General features: G+C 40.5%; 1 protein-coding gene across 18 annotated transcripts in view; it reads right to left on the minus strand.

The window, feature by feature from the left end:
- Positions 1-22247, minus strand: part of TTLL5 (tubulin tyrosine ligase like 5) — a 277550-nt gene that overhangs the window by 36701 nt on the left and 218602 nt on the right. For all 18 annotated transcript variants that reach the window (XR_008992440.1, XM_036913100.2, XM_036913097.2 and 15 more), the window contains 2 exons: positions 18713-18930; positions 1790-1872 (listed from right to left, as the gene is read on the minus strand). Coding sequence is in view for 17 of the 18 variants with exons in the window: in XM_036913100.2 (XP_036768995.2) it covers positions 1790-1872; positions 18713-18930 (301 nt within the window). In the remaining variant the exon portion in view is untranslated. The remainder of the gene's footprint in view (positions 1-1789; positions 1873-18712; positions 18931-22247) is intronic.

The raw sequence follows: 22247 nt of genomic DNA on the forward strand, positions 1-22247 counted from the left end.
CAGCTTTGAAGAGTTGAAGGGGCTCTAACAGCTGTATCTTGTGGAAATCTTTCCAACTAGTGCACAGTTTTCTTAGACACCCACTTCTCTCGGTGAGTAACAGTTTATGTAGAAATTTTACTTCCTTAAAACTAACTACCATGTCACAGTGATTTCTTTTTTGGGGCGGGGGGAGTAGATATCCATCAAATACTTCCTGAATTCAGGTTCCAAGATTTTAAGCAGGGAACAGTCTTTATGCTTTTAATCATAGTACGACCTGACCTGGGTGTAGTTACAAAGCCTTTCTCTCTCTATTGCTTCCTTTAATCCTCACAGTAAGCTTATGAGATGCATGTAATCATCCCCATGATACAGGTCAACTAAACAGGCTTCTCAATGATCCTTCAATCATTTTACGGTGTATAATGTTACACACCCCCCTGCACCCCAACCTTAAAACTCCTTGATGGCTCCTTATTGCTCTCAGGACCGAGTTCCCTACACTCATAACCTGGCCCTGCTGCCCCTACAGCCTTTTCTCTGACCACTCCCTGCTCATGCCCTAGTCCCCAGCCACACTGACACGGCTCCCACATAGCATGTTTTCACACATTCCCACCCCCCACCCCACCTTTGCACAAGGAGAGTTTCTCTTCCTGGAACTCTTTGCACCCCATGCCTCTCTTCTCCTGGCTGACTTGTCAACACTCAAACTTCAGCAGGGACGTTTCCTCCTCTAGGAAGCCTTCCTGGAGGGCTAAAGAGCCTGCACCAAATACTGCCCCGCCATCCACCAGCTGTGAGGTTTTAAGATTGTTTCATGATCTGTCTGTGCCTTTATTTCATCAGCCATGCATCGGGGGAACACAGTTCCTAAATTACATGCCTGTTTTGTGAACAAATGACTTATTACCTGTAAAACACTCAGAACTATGCTTGACACAGAGTAAATGCTCAGCCAATGGTGGCTACCATTACTCTGTGCATTCCCAGTACCTGACATTTACCCACCGTGCAGCGTGCTCCCTGCTGACTTTTCTCTGAGTCTGTTAGGTCACTGACGGCAGGGGCTATCAAGGTCACCCTCTCTGTACCTCAGTGCCCAGCATGTTACTTTCTTCACAGTAGGTGCTCATATTTAGTATTTATTGCATTGAATCCAAGTGATTTTCTCTCATTTGTCTGATTAGTTATTAGCGGATTTTTGTGAATTATTTTTCACAGCAAACTATCTCTGGACCAGTGTTGCCTGACTTATACGTGGGTACCTATCTTGCAGGGCTTTAGGCCCTCAGGAACTACTTGGCAGTTGACTATTAAATCAGCAGGGCAGGGCGCAGGTCAAAGACCAGGGCTCTAGCTCTGCATCCTGTACAATCTCCCACAGGCCCCTCAACTGTCCGAGCCTCTGTGTCTGCATGTGCAGGCAGGCTCCCCGTGCTCCACCTTAGGGGGTTGTGGTGTGGATACAGTGAGAGATACTACTTGTGGAAACATCAGTCAAATGCAGGCTTTTGGACTTTTAGTTTAGTAAAATTTTTACTTCTAGTTTTGCTACATATCTGAGAGCATTCTACCAGACTGGGAAATTCCATCTACCCCAAACTAGTTCCAGAAAACCATTTAATCCTAAAACTTCAGTATCATTTGAAAGAAGAATGTAACAAAGTACCTATCTGCGAATGCTTCAAAAGCTAGATGCTTCCTTCTTTGAAAAGGAGCCCTCTTTGGGAGCAGAAGCCAGAAATGTGCCAAGTCCAGCACCCTCCCTGCTGTGCTGCCCTAGGAAGAGCTGGTGCCCACTCACCTGTGGAGCTGGCGATGGGCACAAAGGCTGCAGAGTTAAGGCTGCTCTGGAGTCCATTCAGCTGCCCTTCTGTGGAGGACCCTCTGAAACACAAGCAGCTTGGTTAGATCTGCAGAGGGAAAGGTGAGGTCAAGTATGGGCCCTCCAGTGGCTCTGCCTTTATTCCTGATGTTCGCTTTCTTTCTTTTTTTTTTTTTAGGAGAGCAAGTGAGAGACTTTTATTTAGAGATAAAGCGAGAGGACAGAGCTCCTGACTCAGGCCAGGAGGGGACAAGAGGGTCCCCTTGTGTTTGCTTTCCTGTGGCTAATTCCTTTGTTCTGTCAAGACTGTTCAAATGCCATCTCATCAGAAAGGACTTCTATGACCAACCTATCCCCTTCTTCTGAAATACAGTTTTAAATTTACTGTCCATCTATCTCCACTGGAATGAAGCTTCCAGAAAACACAGGCTTTGTTCGCTGCTGTGTCTCCAAAGCCTGGCACCTCATAAGCACTTAACAAAGATTTGTGTATTGAATGAATAAACTAAGTTCCTGGTATAGACTTGGATAAATCATAAAGACATTTTTAAAAAAATTTTATTTCGGTATCATTAATCTACATTACATGAAGGACATTATGTTCACTAGGCTTCTCCCCTCACCAAGTCCCCCCCACATACCCGTTCACAGTCACTGTCCATCAACACAGTAAGATACTGTAAAATCACTACTTGTCTTCTCTGTGTTGCACAGCCCCCCCCCACTATACATGTTAATCGTAATGCCCCTTTTCATAAAGACATTTTTTAAAAACCAAGTTTCATGTAGAAAGGTGGTTCTCAACCAGAGGAGGGAAGAGGGACAGATTTTGCTCCGTATCCCGGCCCTTCCATGAGACACATTTGGTAATGTTGAGACATTTGTGCATTGTCACAACTGTGGTATCTGCTGGTGTCTAGTGGGTAGAGGCCGGGAATGATGCTAACACCTCCTACAGTGCACTGCAAAGTGCCCCCAAAGAATCTTACAGTCCAAGATGTCAATAGTGCCTAAGTTGAAAAACCATTATACAGAGACACCTCCCCTCACGTCAACTTTGACAAGAGACTGGGCAGAGTATGTTAGATTCTTTGGGTACAGGTTCCCTAGACAAATGTCTTAGAAATTCTAGAAAGAGTTTGATGCCCTATGGACCATGCCAGATCTTCCTGGTACAGGCTCTTACAGCTTTGTAATTCTTTAATTGCATTTACCAGAATTATGATTATGAGGTTGTATAACTGGTTTCCTAACATGTCATCCTTGCTAGCATGTAAGGTCTATAAAGGCAGAGACTGTTTCAGTCTTACTGCTGTATTCATGGTTCCTAATATTGCATTTTGATGAATTTTAATAAATATTGTTTTGAAGTAATCTGACCCATTGCCCCATAAATACACATACTTGTTGGGCTCATCTATCTTGATTTTAGTCAATGTGTGAAAATCCTACCTGGGAAGTTAGTTTTCATATGCTCACTTCTTTGTTTTTTTGCTGAACAGTATCTAATCCAACCTTTAGTACCGTTCTCCCAGTACTATGTGTTTATTCATTCATGCAAAAAATACTAGACATTTCCTGTGCTCAGTACTGGTAAGAAAGAAGACATTAGGCAAACACGTAAGATACAAACTGTGTGATAAATGTTAAGGAGAAAAAGCACAGAGTGTTATGAGGGAATGAAATAGGAACCAGCTTCAGATGGTGAGGAGGTTGGTCAAGATGGTTTTTCTGAGGAAATTGTATTTCAGCTGAGTTGTGAAGTTCTAAGAAGTAGGCAGTAGGCGAGTGTAGGGAACAGGAAGGAGTTTTTGTGTGAAGAAATAGCATATACCACGATTCTGAGGCAGAAAGGGGCTGAGAATGCCCCAGGAGCCTTTAGAGACCAGCGAGGTGTGGGCTGGAGGGTAGTCAGGCAGCGTGTCCCAGTGTCCTTGAGAGGGATCACCTGAGGCCGCTTGTCAATCATACAGCTTCCCAGGCTCTTCCCTTAGAGATTCTGATTCAGTGGGTCTGGCAGGGGCTGAGAACTGAGGCTTTTCATAGGTCCTTCAGTGCACAGATGATTTCTATCATCAGAGAAGTCTGGAAAACACACTGACTACCAGGTAAAGAGGAGGGTGGAATGAGAACTCGGAATGCCTGTGTCTTGCCAATGGTTTCAGCCCTGGGCAAGTTCACTATGGATTACAGTGTGACCAAAGAAATGACAGTAGAACGTTCTTGGAGTGAAAGGGTTATACCCAACTTTATTCCCACAGTGGCAGGTCAATCACTAGAATCCCGTCCACTCAGAGCGAGTCTGTGTGCAGCAAGCCGGTCTCTGCCTCTGGGCCTCTCTGCCCCCACAGCCATCTCAGTCTCTGTCCTCGGCACCACCACCACTCCAGCCTCTGCTCTGCTCTCCTGCAGCCTTACTGCCACATCACTGGGTCACCCAGAGTGCTGGGCAAGGCTCTTTATATAGAGTCAATAACAACGTATTGCCCACACGTGTGTAGTGAGCTAGCCAACCAGGGCCAGGTGAGAATCCTGGCCACGAGAACCTTTACTTTATCTACAGTCTGAGAGAGGCTTCGGTGCCCAGGTGGTCCCTTCATCCGATAGCGCTGCGCCCCTTGAGAGCACACCCCTGAAGTGACACAAGGATCACATTGTCTTCTAGCCCTTCCTTTAGGAAGCTGCCTTGGGGCCCTATCTGCATCTCTCTACTGTCATTTTGAGAACAGGGCAACCCTGGAGGCAAAAAGGATAGGAAGGAGCAGAGGGCTTCTCACTTTTCCCACAAGCCTAGACTTTGCCCAGCTACCTGTGAAATGTTTATGCATTTTATTTTAGCCCTTTATGGACCAAAAATCACCCAAAGCTTCTGTAGGCTGATATTGACTCCACAGGTCCAAGTGAAAAATGGAAAGTTCTAGAGAGCTTAGGATGCCCACTGTCCTTTATGGACGTTAGAAACCCTTCGGGCCATTCACCTGCATTGGGCATAGCTGAGTCAAGAAAAGCCATGGGGCTGGTCTCGGTATCACAGAGGAAGCCCTGAGTCTAAGCAGTAAAAAGGAAAGCAGGAGGGCACAATTTGGGAGGTGCAAGAAGAAAGAAAGGCAGAGTGAACAGGGAACTACCCTGCGGGGTGAGAAGAGTCCCAGGGAGTTTAGTGAGTTCCGGGCCTCCAAACTCCTCCCCTCCTCTCTGCAAGTCCTACCCCAGCCCACACCCTTGTGCCGTGTTCCTGGGGCCACTCGCTCTTCCATCCTCCTCCCTGTTTCAGCTGCCATCACAGGCCTTGGGAGCCATGGGTGTTTCAGACTCTGAGCATCTCTAATGATTCTACTGTTTCTAGCACGGGGTCTCCTTTTCCCCAGTGGTGGAGACATGTGTCCCCAGCCATCCAAAGGGCAACTCAGTGAATTTTTCCATGGAACGACTAGTATTCCAAAATGGTTTGGTCTATGGTATAACAACTTGAGGCACATCATGGGTAAATGTGCTTCTGTTTTGATAACAACATTTCGTGAGATAATAAGTTCCAGCATCTGGACAACCCACTCCTAAATGAGAACTTCTGAAATTCAGCTTGTCTAAGAGGGCCTGTCTAGAGCCTGTATGTTAATTTGCACTTGCTGATCTGCTTCTGCTGTGATTCTTTGCTGCTTTCCTGGAAGAACCTGCATTTTAGGAACTACTGACATGGTCAGGTACGTGTATGTTCCCTTACTTGCGTCTAAGTCAGTTACTGTGCTTTCACATCACAATATCAAGACCAACCTTACAGCGTTGTTGAAGTAAGAGGGTAAATGTTAAGCACCCTTAGCATAGGGTCTGCTTTTATATCAAGGGCTAAATAAACAACCATTTTTGGTATTATTTTTATTTAGAAATATTGATGACGTTGTATTCACTATCAGCCTATCTACATAGAGAAACATTAAATTGGATGACTCATTGACTCTAAAGCAGAAGGGATTATTAGTGCTAAACTGTAGAAGAATGAGCGCAAGATATTCAGAACCTGGAAGTTAGCAATTTGCTATTAAAGTTAAAAGGTAAATGGCAACATACAAGGCAGAAATCGTAGTCAAAGTTACTCTTAAACTCCTTTAGGAAGAGAGGTCTTATCTGAGATTAACAAACTCTCCCTTAATAAATCTAACATACACACTTTTTCCTGCAGCATCAGAATGAATCACCATTTCTTGAAACCTGCAGCAGATGAAGTAGTTGACTTACATAAAATATGACCTCGAGTGTAAGAACAACACAGCACAGTGGAGATTCTCGTGGGAAATGAGACTGATGTTCCTCCAATGCATCTCCCATTTCATCCTGAACAGAATATCAAATGGAATCGGCTGCTACTGACAGTGTACGTTCTCTTTCTCCCTGAATAGCTGAATGCACAATGTGTAAATGTGCATTTGGTACAGCAATGTTACCTCTTGTTTTCTGATCACAGTATGTAAGGAATATGAAGAGATGGCTAAGATGAACTAAAAAAAGACAAGTTGTAAAAATAGTACTAAGATTTCGCAGAGAGAAATACTGAAAGGATGGGGCAAGAAAGGTGCCGTGAACTTTATATTATACAAATGTTACAGTTCAAACCAAGAAGAGGGTTAGATGTGACTATATGGTCCCATAGTGTTCCTGAATTGCTCTTAGAAATGTTGCAAGTTCTAGTAGATGGGAAAGTGTCAGATGTAGTCAAAGGTTGAGAATTAGAAGCTTACTACAATCTCAGCTGTGATAATGGGCTTAGTTCGGCCCCTTCTCTGCAGATGAACTGTCCGCCTATAATTATTTAAAGATGCCGAAGGGCAGGCTTCTTGATTAACTAAGCCACTACAAAACTGAAATAAAATACATGTCCATGTATAACAGCCATAAAGAACTAGAATTCCACTAACAGAGACATGTTGTTTTCAACTACGGAAGGATCTTCCCTTGGGACGTGTTCATAGCTAGTACCTGAAGAGTCCTTAAATATTAAGTGTACCCTTCCTAACCCAGAATTCCTATTTACTCCTTGTCTCTTCCACTGTCCTGAAGTCCAGGAAAGAACCCGACATGGGTACTATTCCTGCTCTGAGTAAGGGGGAACAGCTTTTCTGGGACTTTCAAAGTTGTTGTTCAATAATGCATTACAAACAAATAATATCTCTGTAAGTGGATACATTGCCTAAATTTATTATTTTGAAAGGTTTCTTCTAGTGCGAATCTCTACTTAAGGAATATAAGTTCATCACATGGCTGGCTAGGAATTCCACTGACATCCGGACCACACCATAGCCAGCCTATATAACACACCATCACCAGTCTAGGAGGATCAGAATGAGGAAAATCTCCTTTATCCATTTTGCTGGGAAGGCTTCTGACATGCTTTTTCATGGGTCTTTATTTCCTTTATTTGTGGTTTCCTCTGTTGTCTTCTCCCCCATTATTTTGATCAGTAGAAACTTTTTAGAAAGTGATATCCTTTCTTTAAGATCTGTTTTGTTCATTACTTCACAAGGTTTGGTGTTATATTGTTTCTCCTCGGGTTCTTTTCAAGGCTTCCCACACCTTAAACACAGAGGTACTAGTTTTCTGTTTTAAGGATTTAGTAAAAGTTTACCTTGGATTCATGCCACCACATCACCTTTCTGTAGGAGGAAGGCCTCACGAAAGGAAAATGCTCCAGATTTTACAGGAGGAGTAGAGCTAGAAATGCTGACTTTGTCAGGGCAGTGGCAAACAGACCTGGTGGCATTTGTGAAAGTCCTGAACAGAAACACCCCAAACTTGATCATTATGATAAACCACTTGTGAGAACCAACCTCTTTCTATTCCCAATGGAGAGAAGAAATCCCATGATGCAAGTTAGGTTGCATTCCCCACAAAGATCTGAACTCCCCCCCAAAAAGAACATGTATTCTGACTTTTCTCAGCAACCTTTACTCACATATTAAATATCTTAGAACTTTCCTTAGGATGCACCTATGTGCACACAGGTGTGTGTGCCTCTTCCTGTTATCAATTAGCCCAGACATTATATATGCATCTCACAAACAGAAACTCACACACTAATCCTTAGCAAATAACAATTAGGACATTATTAATTTGGGTCTGTTCCCAAAACCAATTCAAGAAACATTTAAGGAAGTCAACTTTTGTACAGTAGGGTGCACAGGGCTCCATTTTATAAATATACTACACACTACCTAATTTACCATATTTGTCGTTACTTTCCTTTTTATTCTTAGTATTATTTATGTGGGTATTTTCTCTTCTTTTATTAGTCTTTCCAGAGGTGACCCTCCCTATTGTTTGTTGTCAACTGGATTCATTTCTTCACCAGGTATTTAATAAACTCCTACCATCCTGCCAGACACTGTTTAAGGCACTGTTCTTTCATGGTCTCCCACATGCCTCGTCCTAAGCAATTTCTATATTTTTAATATGTTATTTTGATCTTGATTAATTTATTGTCTTCATAGCTTTTCAAGTTAAATGATAGACTCACTCATTTTCAATCTTTCCTGTCTTTTTAATAAATGTCTTCAAGATGATAAGTTTACTCTTGAGTGCTATCTCACAAATTTGGCATGTAGTATTTTTTACAGCCATTCAATTAGAAATATTTTATGGTTTTCATTATGACTATCTCTTTAACACATGAGTACTATATACTCTATTTTTTAAAATTTCCAAGCACGTAGGCCTTTTAAAAGTTATTTTTGTTATTTCTAATTTAAGTGTATTTATTGTAAAGAGTGTGACCTGTTTGCTATTTTTTGAAACGTGTGGAGCCTTCATTTATGACATAATATGTGATGAATTTCTGTAAATGTTGCACGTATAATTGAAAAGCATGTATATTTTCCATTTTGGGTGCAGGATTCTACTCATAGCTATTAACATTTTTCAGATTGTGATTTGTGACTCATAAAAGGGTTGTAAGATCAATTTAGGGAATACAACCAACATTTTAAAAAGAATAGGAAATGGTATTTAGTGTAACTTTTAGTTCATATACATACATACAGATATTTTTACTAGGTTGCATATCAAATGCATTTTTTATTATGAGTGGTGATCAAAAAATATTAAAAGCCATTTATTAAAGCAAAGTTATTCTGCATTTCAAATATTCAAAATCCTCAGAAATTTTTGTTTGCATTACCTATCAGTTACTGATAGAAGTATATTTAAACAAATCGCCCACTATGATAGATACTCTATCAATATCTCCCTATAATTGTCAGCTTTTCATTTTTGTATATTTTGAACTTATGTTAATTGGACAAATGTTTTTCTTTATCCTTATTAATGTATTTTCCTTAATTCTATTTAATCTATTGCTATAGAAGCTTTCTATTAAATAGTATTTCATGGTTTATCTGTTTTGAATCCTTTACCTTGTGAGATTTTACTTTAGCTATGTGTCTTTTTAAGCAAACTATAACTGAATGTTTTAAAAACTGCAATTTGATAACCTATCTTTTAATAGAAGATTATAACTGTTAACATCTATTGTGATTATTCATATATTTGGATTTATTTCTACTATGATAGTGTTTTTTTCCATTTACCATCTTTTTCCTTTTTTTTTCTGCATTCTACTTGATTCATAAAATTTTTACATTCTCTCCTTCTCCCCTCTGTTGATTTGAAAGATATAGACTATATGCCAATTCATTAGCTATTTTTTTCTAAGAAAGTGTAAAGCTATTCAGTATTTTTGTCTTGCCCTTAGAACTTGACCCAGACCTATTATACATTCAATATCCCTGAATCTGGTCTGTTGCCTTAAACATGTTTTATCTTTTCAAAGAAGTTGAACATAATTGAAGAAAGTGAATAAAAGAGGTAATAGGAACAGTGAGAAAAAAAGTCCAACAATTATTTTTATAGTCACTCACATTTTTTCAACAGTTTATAAATTTTTTTTACCTAATTGTTTCATGTTATCCAACACTTCGTGTTCACTTTTGCCCTACAGAGTCTTTGCCCTACAGTTCTTTCAGTGAAGGCCATGGGTGGTATGTTCTTAGACTTTTGGGTATCTCAAATTACTTCTGTTTTGCCTTCTTTCTTGAATGAAGTTCAGTTCATTTTGTATAAAATTCTAGACCAAAATCTCAAAATCTACTTTACCTTAACATATGGAAGTTATTAGCTCTTGTCTTCTGCCACCTGTTATTTCTGAAGAGAAGAATCCTAGTATTCTGCGTCCTTTGTGAGTTTTCTCTCAGATAGTGTATAAGACTTCCCTTTATGCTTAATGTTCTGCAGTTTCACAATGACAAGTCTAGAGGTGCATTTACTTTGGTACATGGGATGAATTTTTTAACAGACCTATTTCTTTCTCAATTCCAGAAAATCTTCAGTTATTATTTTTTAAGATATTGCTTGTCCACCTCTTCCCTCAGGTCTCTCTTCTGATATCCCTATCAGAGACACATGTTATGTTCCACAATATACTCCTATTAAATAGATACATGACCTAACACATATGACTGTTCAAAAATATTCATTTCATCTGTAAGACGTTCATGTTCCAGTTGTTGACTTGTTGGCAATCTTCCTTCGTATTAGATTTATTCATGTAGTTTGGAGTTTTGGTTTTCAAGCTTATTTTGAATAGGACTCATTTCCCTCTTTGTCCCTGCACTTGCTCTCCCCATCCTGTCTGAAGATTTTACAGTTGCCTCCACCCAGTCCCCCGACCCCAGTCCAGAGCCAGACTTCACAGTGGTATTTCGGTGCCATACTCAGTGATATTTAGAAATGCAGGTGTGTTCTGCATCATACACAGTTGCAAGGGCATACACAATGCCATTACTGTCCTGACTCTGTAGGCCCATCGGGTCATATGAACATGAAGCCCCAGGCATGGGTTCATATAGTTTTATCAGTTTCCCATTAGGAGAGACTGCATTCTGTAGCTCAGGGTTTTTCAACTGTGGTACTATTGACATCTGGGCCTGAATAATTCTTTGTTGTGGGAACTGTCCTGTGTATTGTAGGATATTTAGTAGAATCCCTAGACTCTAACTCACTAGATGCCAATAGGCCCTCTTGACCCCACTCCGCCACCTAGTCACGACGGCCGAAAATGCCTCCAGATATTGCCAAATGTCCTCTAGAAGGCCACATTGTCCTCAGTTGAAAGATCACTGTTTTATTTTTAATTAATGAGCCTGGCTTTGGTCTTTCCTCTTGGGTAGGGTACTTTCAGGCCCCAAGATGCCACAGAAGCTGAAACAACTCCAGGCTGGCTGCCCCTGCCTGCTTCCAAAATGGAGTTCAGAAAGTTTGTTGTTTCAGCATCATTCACTGATTCTCACTTATTTCTGTACATTTTGGGGCCAAAGAGATGTTCTCTTGTTTGAAGCTCAGCTATGTCCTCTTCCAAGTTTTTTCTTAATCTAGCACTGCTATGTGTTTGAAGTAGAGAGGGAATTTTAAGTGTGAACTTACAGAGCCAACTTGACTGGAAGTCAATAGGTCCAAATCTAATATTTTGTTTTGTTTGAAACTAAGCCTTTGCCTTCAATAGTCATTAGAGTTATTAACATTCAGGAAATCAGAAAGTGTTTGAATTTCCATAGTCTTGCTAGCTATAGCCAAATCACTCTCATGAGTATCAGCTTACTAACAACAAAAATGCAATTTCTTTTAACAGGGAACAGCAGCAGGAACAATTACACCAACCAGCCTGCACTGGACACTTAACTCATCAGGGAAACACACGACCTCGTTAATTCTAAGAGCAGCTCCACGATGGAGGTTATTTCTTACAGATAAGGAAATCTTACAGGTATCCCTAAATAACAGTCAATTAAGTGAAGGAGCCAGGATTGAAATCTAATTTGAAATCTTAGCTCTTACCAAATGTGCTCTACTGCCTCCGATATACACACAGTATAAGTGTGGATAAAATGAGAGTTCCTGTGGCCAGGATTCTCACCTGGCCCTGGTTGACTAGCTCACTGCACACCTGTGGCAATACATGGCTGTTGACTCTATAAAAAGAGATCCGCCCAGTGTTCTGGGCACAACATGGTGGAAGGGCTGCAAGGCTGCAGGAGAGCATAACAGAGGCTGGAGTGGTGGTAGCGCTGAGGACAGAGGCTCAGAGGATGGCTGTGTGGGACTGTGCAGAGAGGCCCGAGGACAGCTGTGTGGACAGAGGGTCCCAGAGGACAGCTGTGCAGGCAGAGGGGCCCAGAGGCAGAGACCGGCTTGCTGCATGCAGACTCGCTCTGAGTGAATGGGATTCTAGTGACTGACCTGCCACCTGGAAATAAAGTTGGGTATAACCCTTTCACCCCAAGAACGTTTTGCTGTCATTTTCTTTGGTCACATTGAATCCATAGCGAACTTGCCCGGGGCTGAAACCCATTGGCAAGACAATAAGTAATTACTGATGAGATCATTGTCGGTGATCCTTGACACATACACCTTGATGCAAAATACTATGTTATCAGCCCACCTCTTCCATCACCATTTCTGACAACTCATCATGAATATAAGCTCCGTCAGGTCCTGAGGAAGAATTACTCTCTCCTCTTTCAAAAACAAACTTCCTGAAAGCCTGGCTTATGTCCATCTTGTCCACTAGGGTTATCACTAATATCTAGGGGAATGCAGAGCAAAATGGACAGTCTGTATATAGTCCCTATAAGACAAAGTATCTGTCCCTAAGAGACTTATGGAAAGCAGAACACAGGAAAAATGGAAAAACTAGACAGAGGTAAAGGGTAGGGTCAGCTGAGCAGTTGAGGAGGAGCAGGTGGTAAAGCAGCAGCATCAAGGTGATAAATGAAAACTCCATCTTGAATGAAGGGCAGATGTAGATTCAAAAGGGCTAAGGGCTCTGTGCAGAGAGGATGACATGTGCATGTGGGAACAATGAATGGAAGCACGTGTATGGAGCAGGCTGTGCAAGGGGGTAGTACAGAGGAAGCTGGATATGGGATAGAGGACATACTACAGAAGGCTTTAATGTCTACTTCAACTTGCACTTAGAAGCCTCCAAAGATTTCAGAAAAAAATTGAAAGAACTGTTATAGACATGACATTTAAAAATTGCTTCCTAGGCCTACTCATGTATCAATATTTCTTTAAGAGCCAATTTGGATAGTTTTAAAAAAGAATTACACATATCAATTTATTTGAAATTTAGACAAAGATGTATTCAAAGGTAAATTCACAATCTTAGTTCTTTTCACTGTTAAATATAGAAAGATTGAAAAGAAAAATTAACCAAGATACAAATGGCAGATTGGCTTCAGCTGATATACTGGTTTCAGCTGATTACCCAGTGTTGTGCTGAAAACAAGTATGAGTATGAGGACTTCTCTGAGCTCAGCAGAAAAGTGCTTTGATAGATTAGTAGTATCTACCACGGTCAGGGAGGATGATGAAAATGGTGACTATGCACACCACAGATTTGTTATACTTCAATTAAGCTTTCTTCTCTTGATGTTAGAAAAGGGTCAATAAAACAAAACTAAGAAAAACAGACCAAAGGAAATCAAGAAGAAAAGCAATATAAACTTAACAGCAATAAAATTAGCAACTTTTGGTTAGGTGTGGTTACTAGTACCCAGTTCTCTGACTGATGTCTTTGTCCCTGCCCAAGGCAAACCCTAATCTAATGCCATCACTGAGATCCAATTGCTGAGGGCTGGTAGAAGAAAGCGTCTAAGTGGCCTTTAGAAAGACTCTTTGCAAGTGGCCACTAGAAAGACTCTTTGGCCTTTACTTCTGCCTACCCCCGGGCCCTGCCCCTCAGGGTGAGAAGGCATTGCCTGGTGTACTTCAGATTTCAGATCTCCCACTAATTTCCCAGGCTTCACTCTCATAGGACAGCAGGATAGACAAGCCCTAGATGTTGCTGTTCTCCAGTACAATCCTTCTTGTGCTACATCTAACAAAAAGTCCCTCAGTATGAAACTGACAATAAATCTTCTTCCTTTTGAGTATTTCATTGGCCATTTAAGTATAAAACTGGTGTGGAAAGGGAGGGGAGGGAGTTCCTAAGTGCTAACACTGCATTTTCCCAAAGGCAATATTTTAGGATGATTATAATTTTCCATTGCCATACAGACAGATTTGAATGGCTTGGTTGTAGGAAGGGGGGTTGGCTTTGAGATCAGTGATATACTGGGAAGAGTCTGGAATTAACACAGTAGGTGATTTTTAAAGCCAGCTTTGGGTTCGCCACTGACCATTTGTGTACCTTGCAGCTCTGCACTATATGCCTCAAGTCCTTTATCTGCCAGCACTAAAAGTCTCTAAGTATGTGGGGAAAATGGAAGTTCCTATGGCCAGCATCCTAACCTGACCCTAAACTACTTGATGATGTAATTGGCCTGCTGCTAGGCTAATGTTACGACAGCCACTGGCAATGAGCTATTATTGACTGAGTCACATATAAAGAGCTCCGCCCAGTGCTCTGGGAAGAGGCAGAGACGGAGGTGGATCACAGACCTGCAGATTGATGGATGCAGATGTGATCCTAGTGCTCGACCTACTGCTGTGATAATAAAATCAGGTATAAACCCTTTTACTCCAAGAACGTTCCATTATCATTCCTTGGCCTCACTGAATTCATAGTGAACCAGCCTGGGGCTGAAACCCTCAGGTGAGACAATTATATATTTTGGATATGCATAATTCAGAGAATCCTATATTTAAGGATGGCTATGCCACAGATTCAATCATACTTTTTGAAACTACACATAATAAAAAGATGAAAAGCTGATAGAAGATGGTTAACCTATAATATGACATCTTCTTTGCTCATATTAGGAACCTACTTTTGGACCATTATATCTCCCAATCACTTTGACTCATGTGAATGACTCATATGTTAAAAAAATGTAGCATATATATTTTAACCTGATCCTTATTTTTATATTTTTCTGGCATTATTCTCTGAGCATCTTTCATCATATTGCTGACATCACTAAAGGTTCAGGTCATATTAGTTGGTGTTTGGTTTGACGATGTACCCGGACTCTAGACTGCTTTCCTCCCTCCTAATGTCTAGCAGCCTTAACAAACACCACTGTCCTGGGTGCTGACACAGAACAGCAGTTACCTTTGATTTTCACCGAGGTCACCCTGAGGCAGAATATTCTAAAACCTGGGTAAGCAATGGTAATCCCAGCTATTAAAAAAAAAAAGCACTCCAGTTTAAGTCTGGTTTTTCTTACAGTTTTCTTTCTTCAGAGAAGTCCCAAGGTATAACAGCTTTGGCCCAGCCCTACCAAATTCATTCCTACTCTGTGAGTTTTGCCCATGTCTCTAGCATACTTTAACCTCCTCAGGTTTCTTTCTCTGTATTTCCTGGAGAGTATGATTCTGGCTCTGAAGAAAGGTCATTTACAAGGAAGAGACAGTTCATATGCATGTAGTTGTTCATAGGCTGTCATCTCAGGTCAGCTGACTGGCTGGAAGAAATACCACAAATAGTTTTGAAAGGAGGATCTGAAGTGGGTATTAAATAAATTATCAAGTGTTGCAAACACTAGAGAGGAAAATCAAGAAAGACTATTGGCACTATGGAAAAGGTAAAAAAAATTCTAAATCATTCTCTTTGTAGACCTGACAAATGAGATTTTGCTAAAGAAAATATAAGTATATGAATTTGAGGACTGTAACAAAGAACTGCTCGGCCAAAAGAGGATGAGGAAAAATGGCTATAAAGCCATCAGGATTGAAAAACAAATGGTGCTCATAAAAAAAGCTTTCAATGCAAGAGACAGACAACAAGTTATTTTGGTTAATTACTTAGTGGGGACAGTGGTTTTTGTTTTATAGATGGGAACGTGAAACCTTTAGAAGGAAAGTGACTTGAATATTATCATGAAGAAATAGAACCCCACTGTTCTGATTCTCAACTCCCTCTGCACCAAAATCCAAATGACTTCCATCTTCTATGTTCTATTGTTCTCTAAACTCAATCCTCTAGGATGTGGAAACTTTGATGCTCTTGGAAACTGTTTCTGTATTTGTCCAATGCCAACTTCTGTGCTTGGAGAAGTTTGAAGTTCAACCCAAAACACAGGGCTTGGCACAGTCAAAAGCTCATTACAACTTCTTATTAGCTGTGGTTCTTGGGGGCAGCCATGGCATTCCTGTGTGACTCAGTATCACCAGTCATAACTGAGGGTTTCTGATTAATCTGAGAAACATAATGAAGGCTGCAATAAGCTCCAAGCAAATGAAGCAACACATCTTACAGGAAGAAAGTAAAAAAAAAAAATCACATGAAAATTCCTTGAAATGCCATCTTGGTATGTTAACCTAAGTATACTAGAGTATAATGCCTAACACTTATTCAGCATATATCATGTACTAGGCACTAGATTTGTGCTTGACATTCATTAATTCATTTATTTCTCTTAATAACCCATGAGGCAGATAGTATTATCTCTGTTTTAAATAGGAAACTAAGTCACATAGAAGTAACTTGTTACACTGACTAGGAACACAAATAACTTTAGAACAATAAGACTGATATTGATATTGTTGGTACTCAGGATTATGATTTCAGGAACTATAAAAGGTTTCTCTAGATTAAAAATAATCCCATTAATCCAAATAAAATATGTAATTTAATTCATAGTAATAGACCAACGGGAGTTTCTTATTATGATATATTCTTGGTACAAATGAATCATGGCAATCAAACATGTTAATGATGGGGAAAACTGGGTGTGCTTAACTTTATGTGTACTATCTTTACAAGTTTTCTGTAAATGTAAAATTATTCTAAAATAAAAAGGTTTTTAAAAAAAATTTTACCTCGATACTTCATGGAGGGAACTTTTTATTGAGTTAGTGCTCATCAAAACGATTCTATTTTTCTCCCTAATATTCTAAAGAATATAGAAAACAGTGGGGCCCTCCCAACACTGTACATTTTATATGTAACTGAGAGAATGTGAAGGTCTCCATTACTGGTAACTTATATAGCTGCAGAGACTTGTGCTAGAATTTTAAGGGCAAATTGGAAACTATTTCCTGGAACAATGCCTCACAGCATGCCTTTTGATACTTGGATTATATTTCTTGAATTCTGAATAAATCTTGCTTTCCCCCACCCCTTCTGTGCATTTTTGGTGCTGAGCTGTTTCCGGTTTTCCCACACTCCTGCCTGTCAGAGAGAAGAAACCACAAAAATGCAGCAAAGCAAAGTTTGCCCATAATGCCACAATTTCATCTCAGAAGGCTGAAGAGTTCTGCCAGCAGTGAGTTCAGAGCAGTGAGCGGTGTCTTCAAATGTCCAGCCCTGCTGCCTGCTGACAGAGCCCACCTCTTTGCCAGAAGACCAGCTAGTCACACAGGCCACCACAGGCCATCTCAAGGCATTGGCAATGGTCCACAAAGAAGGAGCACAATGGAAAAATTCAACACTCACATCCGACTCACTGATTTCCTACCTAACCATGGGTTCTTGGAGTTGTGAAGTAGGATGCTCATGATGGTGACTAAGGGTTACTGAGTTCTTACATGTTGTGGTGGGTCTTGTTCTATGTACTTTATATGTATTAATTCAGCTAATATTCATAAACTGTCCTATGAAGTGATACTCTTTACAACTCATCACAAACAAGGAAACTAAGGCCAAGAGATTAAGTAACGTGTAATTTGCCAAGGGTCTCAAGTGAGTAAAGTGTGGAATAGATGATCTGGCTCCAGAGATTGCACCCTTAAAGATTCAACTCTACTCATTCCAGGGTGAGGGGCCATAGAGCTTCTTTCTTACTGTGCTATTGGCCTTCAACTAATAGCTTTCTATTGCCCTTCCCTACTGCTCCAGAGCATTCTATAAGGTTATACAATGCCAATTATTCCAAAACAGTGGTTAGCAGGCACTGAATAAATATTTGTTGAATAAATGAATAATGGCAGCAATATAATTAAAACAGTCATAAGGGATTGTTTCCAACCCAAATCCAGAATTTGATTCACCATCTAAGGGGGAAAAATAGTAACTGCTTTTTCTATGTCCAAGGATTCTTTCTTACAGCTAAAATTGATTTTGTGAAGGACAAATGAATGAGGAGCCTTAATGAAAGCAAGAGAAATACACAAATCTCCTCTAGGTGTTTATCCAGCAGGGAATGTCTGCCTCTTCCAGGCATCTTTGAAAAGTTCCCCAATTTTAAATGGAGAAGGGCTGCTAGAAACAACACATTAACAATCTATTTCTGGCTCACGAGCTAAAAAAATGGCTGGAGTGAAAGATGGGACCTAAAAAATTTGATTCAGGCAAGGAAATGTCTTTTTGAGGTAATAAGGTAGGCAAAAGATATTAGAAATATTGCTGCTACACAGAGCCTGTTGACTAATGTCACCTAAGTTAATCGCATGATGAAATTTCACTCCTATGTCTTCCTGTTCAAAAGCCTCAAAGTGAACAAACAAGGTGTGTGTGTGTGTGTGTGTGTGTGTGTAAATTTATAGGAAATGGAAAAGATCTGACTCTGTAGAAAGACCAAGAGAAGACTACACCCAGGAGGAAGTTTCTCCGGGCCTGAGGTACAGCACTGCTGCCTGCGCACCGTCTGACTGTAGCACTTGCCGGAGGCTGTAAGAGTCACTCAGCAGTGCTCTGAACCCTGCCAGTGGCAGCTCTCGTCACAGTCCCTGGAGAACCTAAAAGGGCAGTGTCTGCCCCTCCCAAAGGGTACAGCCCAAACACCGGCATGTTTCAATAGCTTCCCAGTGATGTGAATTTGTTGCCAGGGCTGAGTCCCAGAGTTAGCCTTTATTCCCCGTCGGGTGATGGTGTTTACAGCACTCAGTACGAATCATCTCAAAGCCTCCATAAATAAAGAGTACTATTAGCACAGAGTTGATGTAACTCAGAAGAACAGAAGACTGTTAAAAACTTACTTGGAAGCCCTCTGGGATGCTGCATTTCTGAGGACTTGTTTGTGATTGGATGGGGGTTTGGGGACGAGGGAGGAGGAAGAACTCGGAGGTGGCACCGCTTTTTGTGGTAGAGTGCTTGGCTTCTGGCCACTAGCTGTGGCACTTGTAGGTTTGCAAGCTGCACCATTATTCATTGTCCATAAACTGGAGTTAGGTAGTGTCTGGCTGCCAAAGATTGCCTGCCAGAAAAAGAAAAAAAAGAAAAAAAATCAATGGAGATGCCCTTCACGACCCATTTGCTGCAAGTATCTGATTTGTAATCCTGAAGTGGGGCAAAGGGAAACTGTTAAAGTAATTTTTAATGAAAAAATTCTCCAATAATGTCAGTTCAGGTCTAGATTCTGAGAAGGGAGATTTCCTGAAGCAGAGAGTTGAGATGGTCTTGTTCAAAGTACACCGGCCTAGGAATCAGGGCATCTTGCTACTATGTGCCACTTCATATGCCTGAATTAGAAAAGCACTGGTCTCTGGTTTTATGTTTCCTTCATCATTAAATTCAACAAATATTTAATGAATGTCTCTTACTGGGTGTCAAGTACTAGAAATACGGGGCAGAACAAAAGTGACTTGAGGCTTGACTCAATTCCAGCCCACTCACAGAGCTCAGAACTCCTCTTAGGTTTGCACATTTGAGAAAAGGGAAAAAGCCAGTGTGGCCAGGGCACAGGAACAAAAGGAGAGTAGAGAGAGGAGGCTGGAATGCAGGGCCTTGTGGGCGACTTGGAGAATTCTGGTGTAGTAACAACTGGTTGACCTAAAAATTTACACAAGACTTTATGTCTGAAAACACTTTCAAGGTAAAATTATCACATGAATACTAGTTACCATATGAATGAATACAACATCAATACAAGGGTAGTTTTGCATGGAGGGTAAGCTTACAAATAAAAACCTAAAAATTGTCATCTAAACATCACAAAAACTAACATATATCTATAGTTAGGATGTAAAATATAATTTCCTCAAGTAGATGCTTAAAAAATTCTTACAATTCATTTACCTCATTAAAAGTATTTTTCTGTGTAACAAACTTTGTTATTGATCCTTCAATACTATTACCACTGCTTTTAATATGTATGCATTTAAGAAGCTTTAAATGTGAAATGCATTAAGACAAAGATAACATAATTGACAAAAGACATAGGTCTTTCTATTAAAAGGATTTCTGATGACTGATTTCTATCTATAGATACTGCATTAAAACGGACATAGGAGAAAGAGCATTTCCTCATGGCAAGGTCTAAAGGAGTATGATCAGATGCTCTTAGGAAACATTCACCTTCCAGACAGACTTCGCTAGTTTTATTTTTGTCCTTTATGAATTTTATTTTTTAAGATATGAAAGACAAACTGGGTAGATTTAGTAAAATGTTACCAGCCCTTCTATACTCGTGCCCTGGAATGTCACATTTCAGGGAAATGTATCCAGAGGTCTCAGGCTAGGCAGATAGATGGGTGGGGACTCAGGCATCCTGTGAATTGAATACATGTGTGACTGAGAGGCCTGGCAAAGAAAAAATGGACTTCAGAGGTAGCAGATCAGAACATTTTCAAATGGACTAATCCAACTGAGAGGTCCTCATCTTTGTAAACCACCCAAGGCAGAAACGAAAGCTGTTCACTTGTCTCCATCTCTGACCTAAAGAAGTAGAACAAAGGAAGACCCAAGCTCGCGGGCAAAGCCAGGAGGGTGGCACTGTGGAGTGTGTACATGCGGGGAGGGCTTCAGATGGTCTGAGAGACTCCAGGAGCTCTGAATCAGCCTCAGCAAGCCTTCTGAGGACAGGTAACCAGAGGGGACAGCAAGAGGCCAGGCTTGTGGAACTGGCTCAAAAACAAACTCATTCCTTTCAAGCACTATTTCCATATCTGAGGGCCTCTAAATCCACGGGAGAGACTCAACTGGCAGTAAGGAGGGAGGCAGGGAAGGGCCACCCTAGGCTTCTATGTTCACCACTGCATCCCAACAAGTGAGCTTAGACTGAAGAGTGCCTGGAAGGTGCCTCACTCAGAGTAGGATGCAGACCAAAAATCACACTGAGGGCTCAAGAGTTCTACACTGGCCATCCAGAAACAGGCTCACTGGATGAGTAGTAGAGGAGGAAAAACCATTGTCAGTAATGAGCTCCTGGAAATAAAAAACATTCTTTACTGGGTTAGATTTTTCATGCTGTGAAGAAACTGCCATCAGAAAGAACATCTATTCAATACATGTTGCTGTGGTGACTACCGTATTTTCAAAGTCACTGAGGTCTTTTTGGTTGTTAAAAAATCTTCCTGGGACATCTAAATACAAAGATGAATAAAAAGAGCAAGATCAGAACAGTGAGTTTAGTAAGCTCTTATTTGTGTAAAAAAAGAAAACACACACACACATATATACACCACGCATGTACACGCACACACACACACACACACACACATACATGCAATATTGGTATCTGCACAGAGCAATTCTGAAGGAGATACAAAAAGCTGGTACCCTCCCTAGTGAAGAACTGGTTAGCTAGGGGTCAGGGGAGAAGGGAACTAATTTTTTACTGTTTATCATTTGTATCTTTTTTAATTTTTATCATGTATATACAGTTATTTATTATGAAAATAGAATATTAAAGAGTCAAAAGAAAGCCAAGTTCTAATAAGATTTAAGCAGTTAACAAACTGACTCTGATTAACAAGTCCAAGTATCCAATGAGGGCCAAGTCTCAACCAGCTGGTTAAAGGACTCCCGATCAGACTAGGTTGAATTGGCTGTTACAACACTTACTATGGGTAGAAAACCAAATAAGGTTGTTAAGGAAAAGGCAGAGACTCCGGTTAAGTGGAAGAGAGCATGGTTTGCAGTCAAATATGTCTGGGCTCAAATGTAGGCTCTGTTACTTATAAACTGGGTGACCTTTTCAAGTCACTTAACCAATCTGACCTTTAGCTTCCTCAGAAGCAATTATAACCACTTTGCTGGATTATTGGGGCTTAAATGAAGATCACATATGTAAATCTAGCCCAGGCATTCAATAAAGGTTTCCTGAAATAAATCAAAGGACAAGGCACACAGTAGACATTCAACAAATTTGCTCCATTCCTTCCCACACCTCTACCTCAGTTTATTGAGGAACCAAGGGATGGGATGACATGCCTATCAGTAATGATTTGTGAATGGCAGCTGGTTATGCGTTTTTCAACATTTTTTTCTAGTATTATGATAATGCTCACTAGCTGCAAAAGCAAACTCTTAAAATGAAAACATATGTTATGTTCCCCAGATCATATTTACTCAATTCTCTTTGGCAAAAAGAATCTTTTCCTCTTCTGAATGCTTATAAAAATTTATTTGTATGCGTCTTATCACATTTAGTACATTCTACCTTGTATTATAGCCACTTCTGTATTTTTTCCCCATCTGAACAGTACAGACTGGAAATGGCTGTATTTACATCTGATTAATTTAGATTTCACTCACAGTGCCAGGTAGAATGCCTTGTGCAGAAAACATGCT

Source organism: Manis pentadactyla, chromosome 11 (assembly GCF_030020395.1).
Source record: "Manis pentadactyla isolate mManPen7 chromosome 11, mManPen7.hap1, whole genome shotgun sequence".
Taxonomy (NCBI): Eukaryota; Metazoa; Chordata; class Mammalia; order Pholidota; family Manidae; genus Manis; species Manis pentadactyla.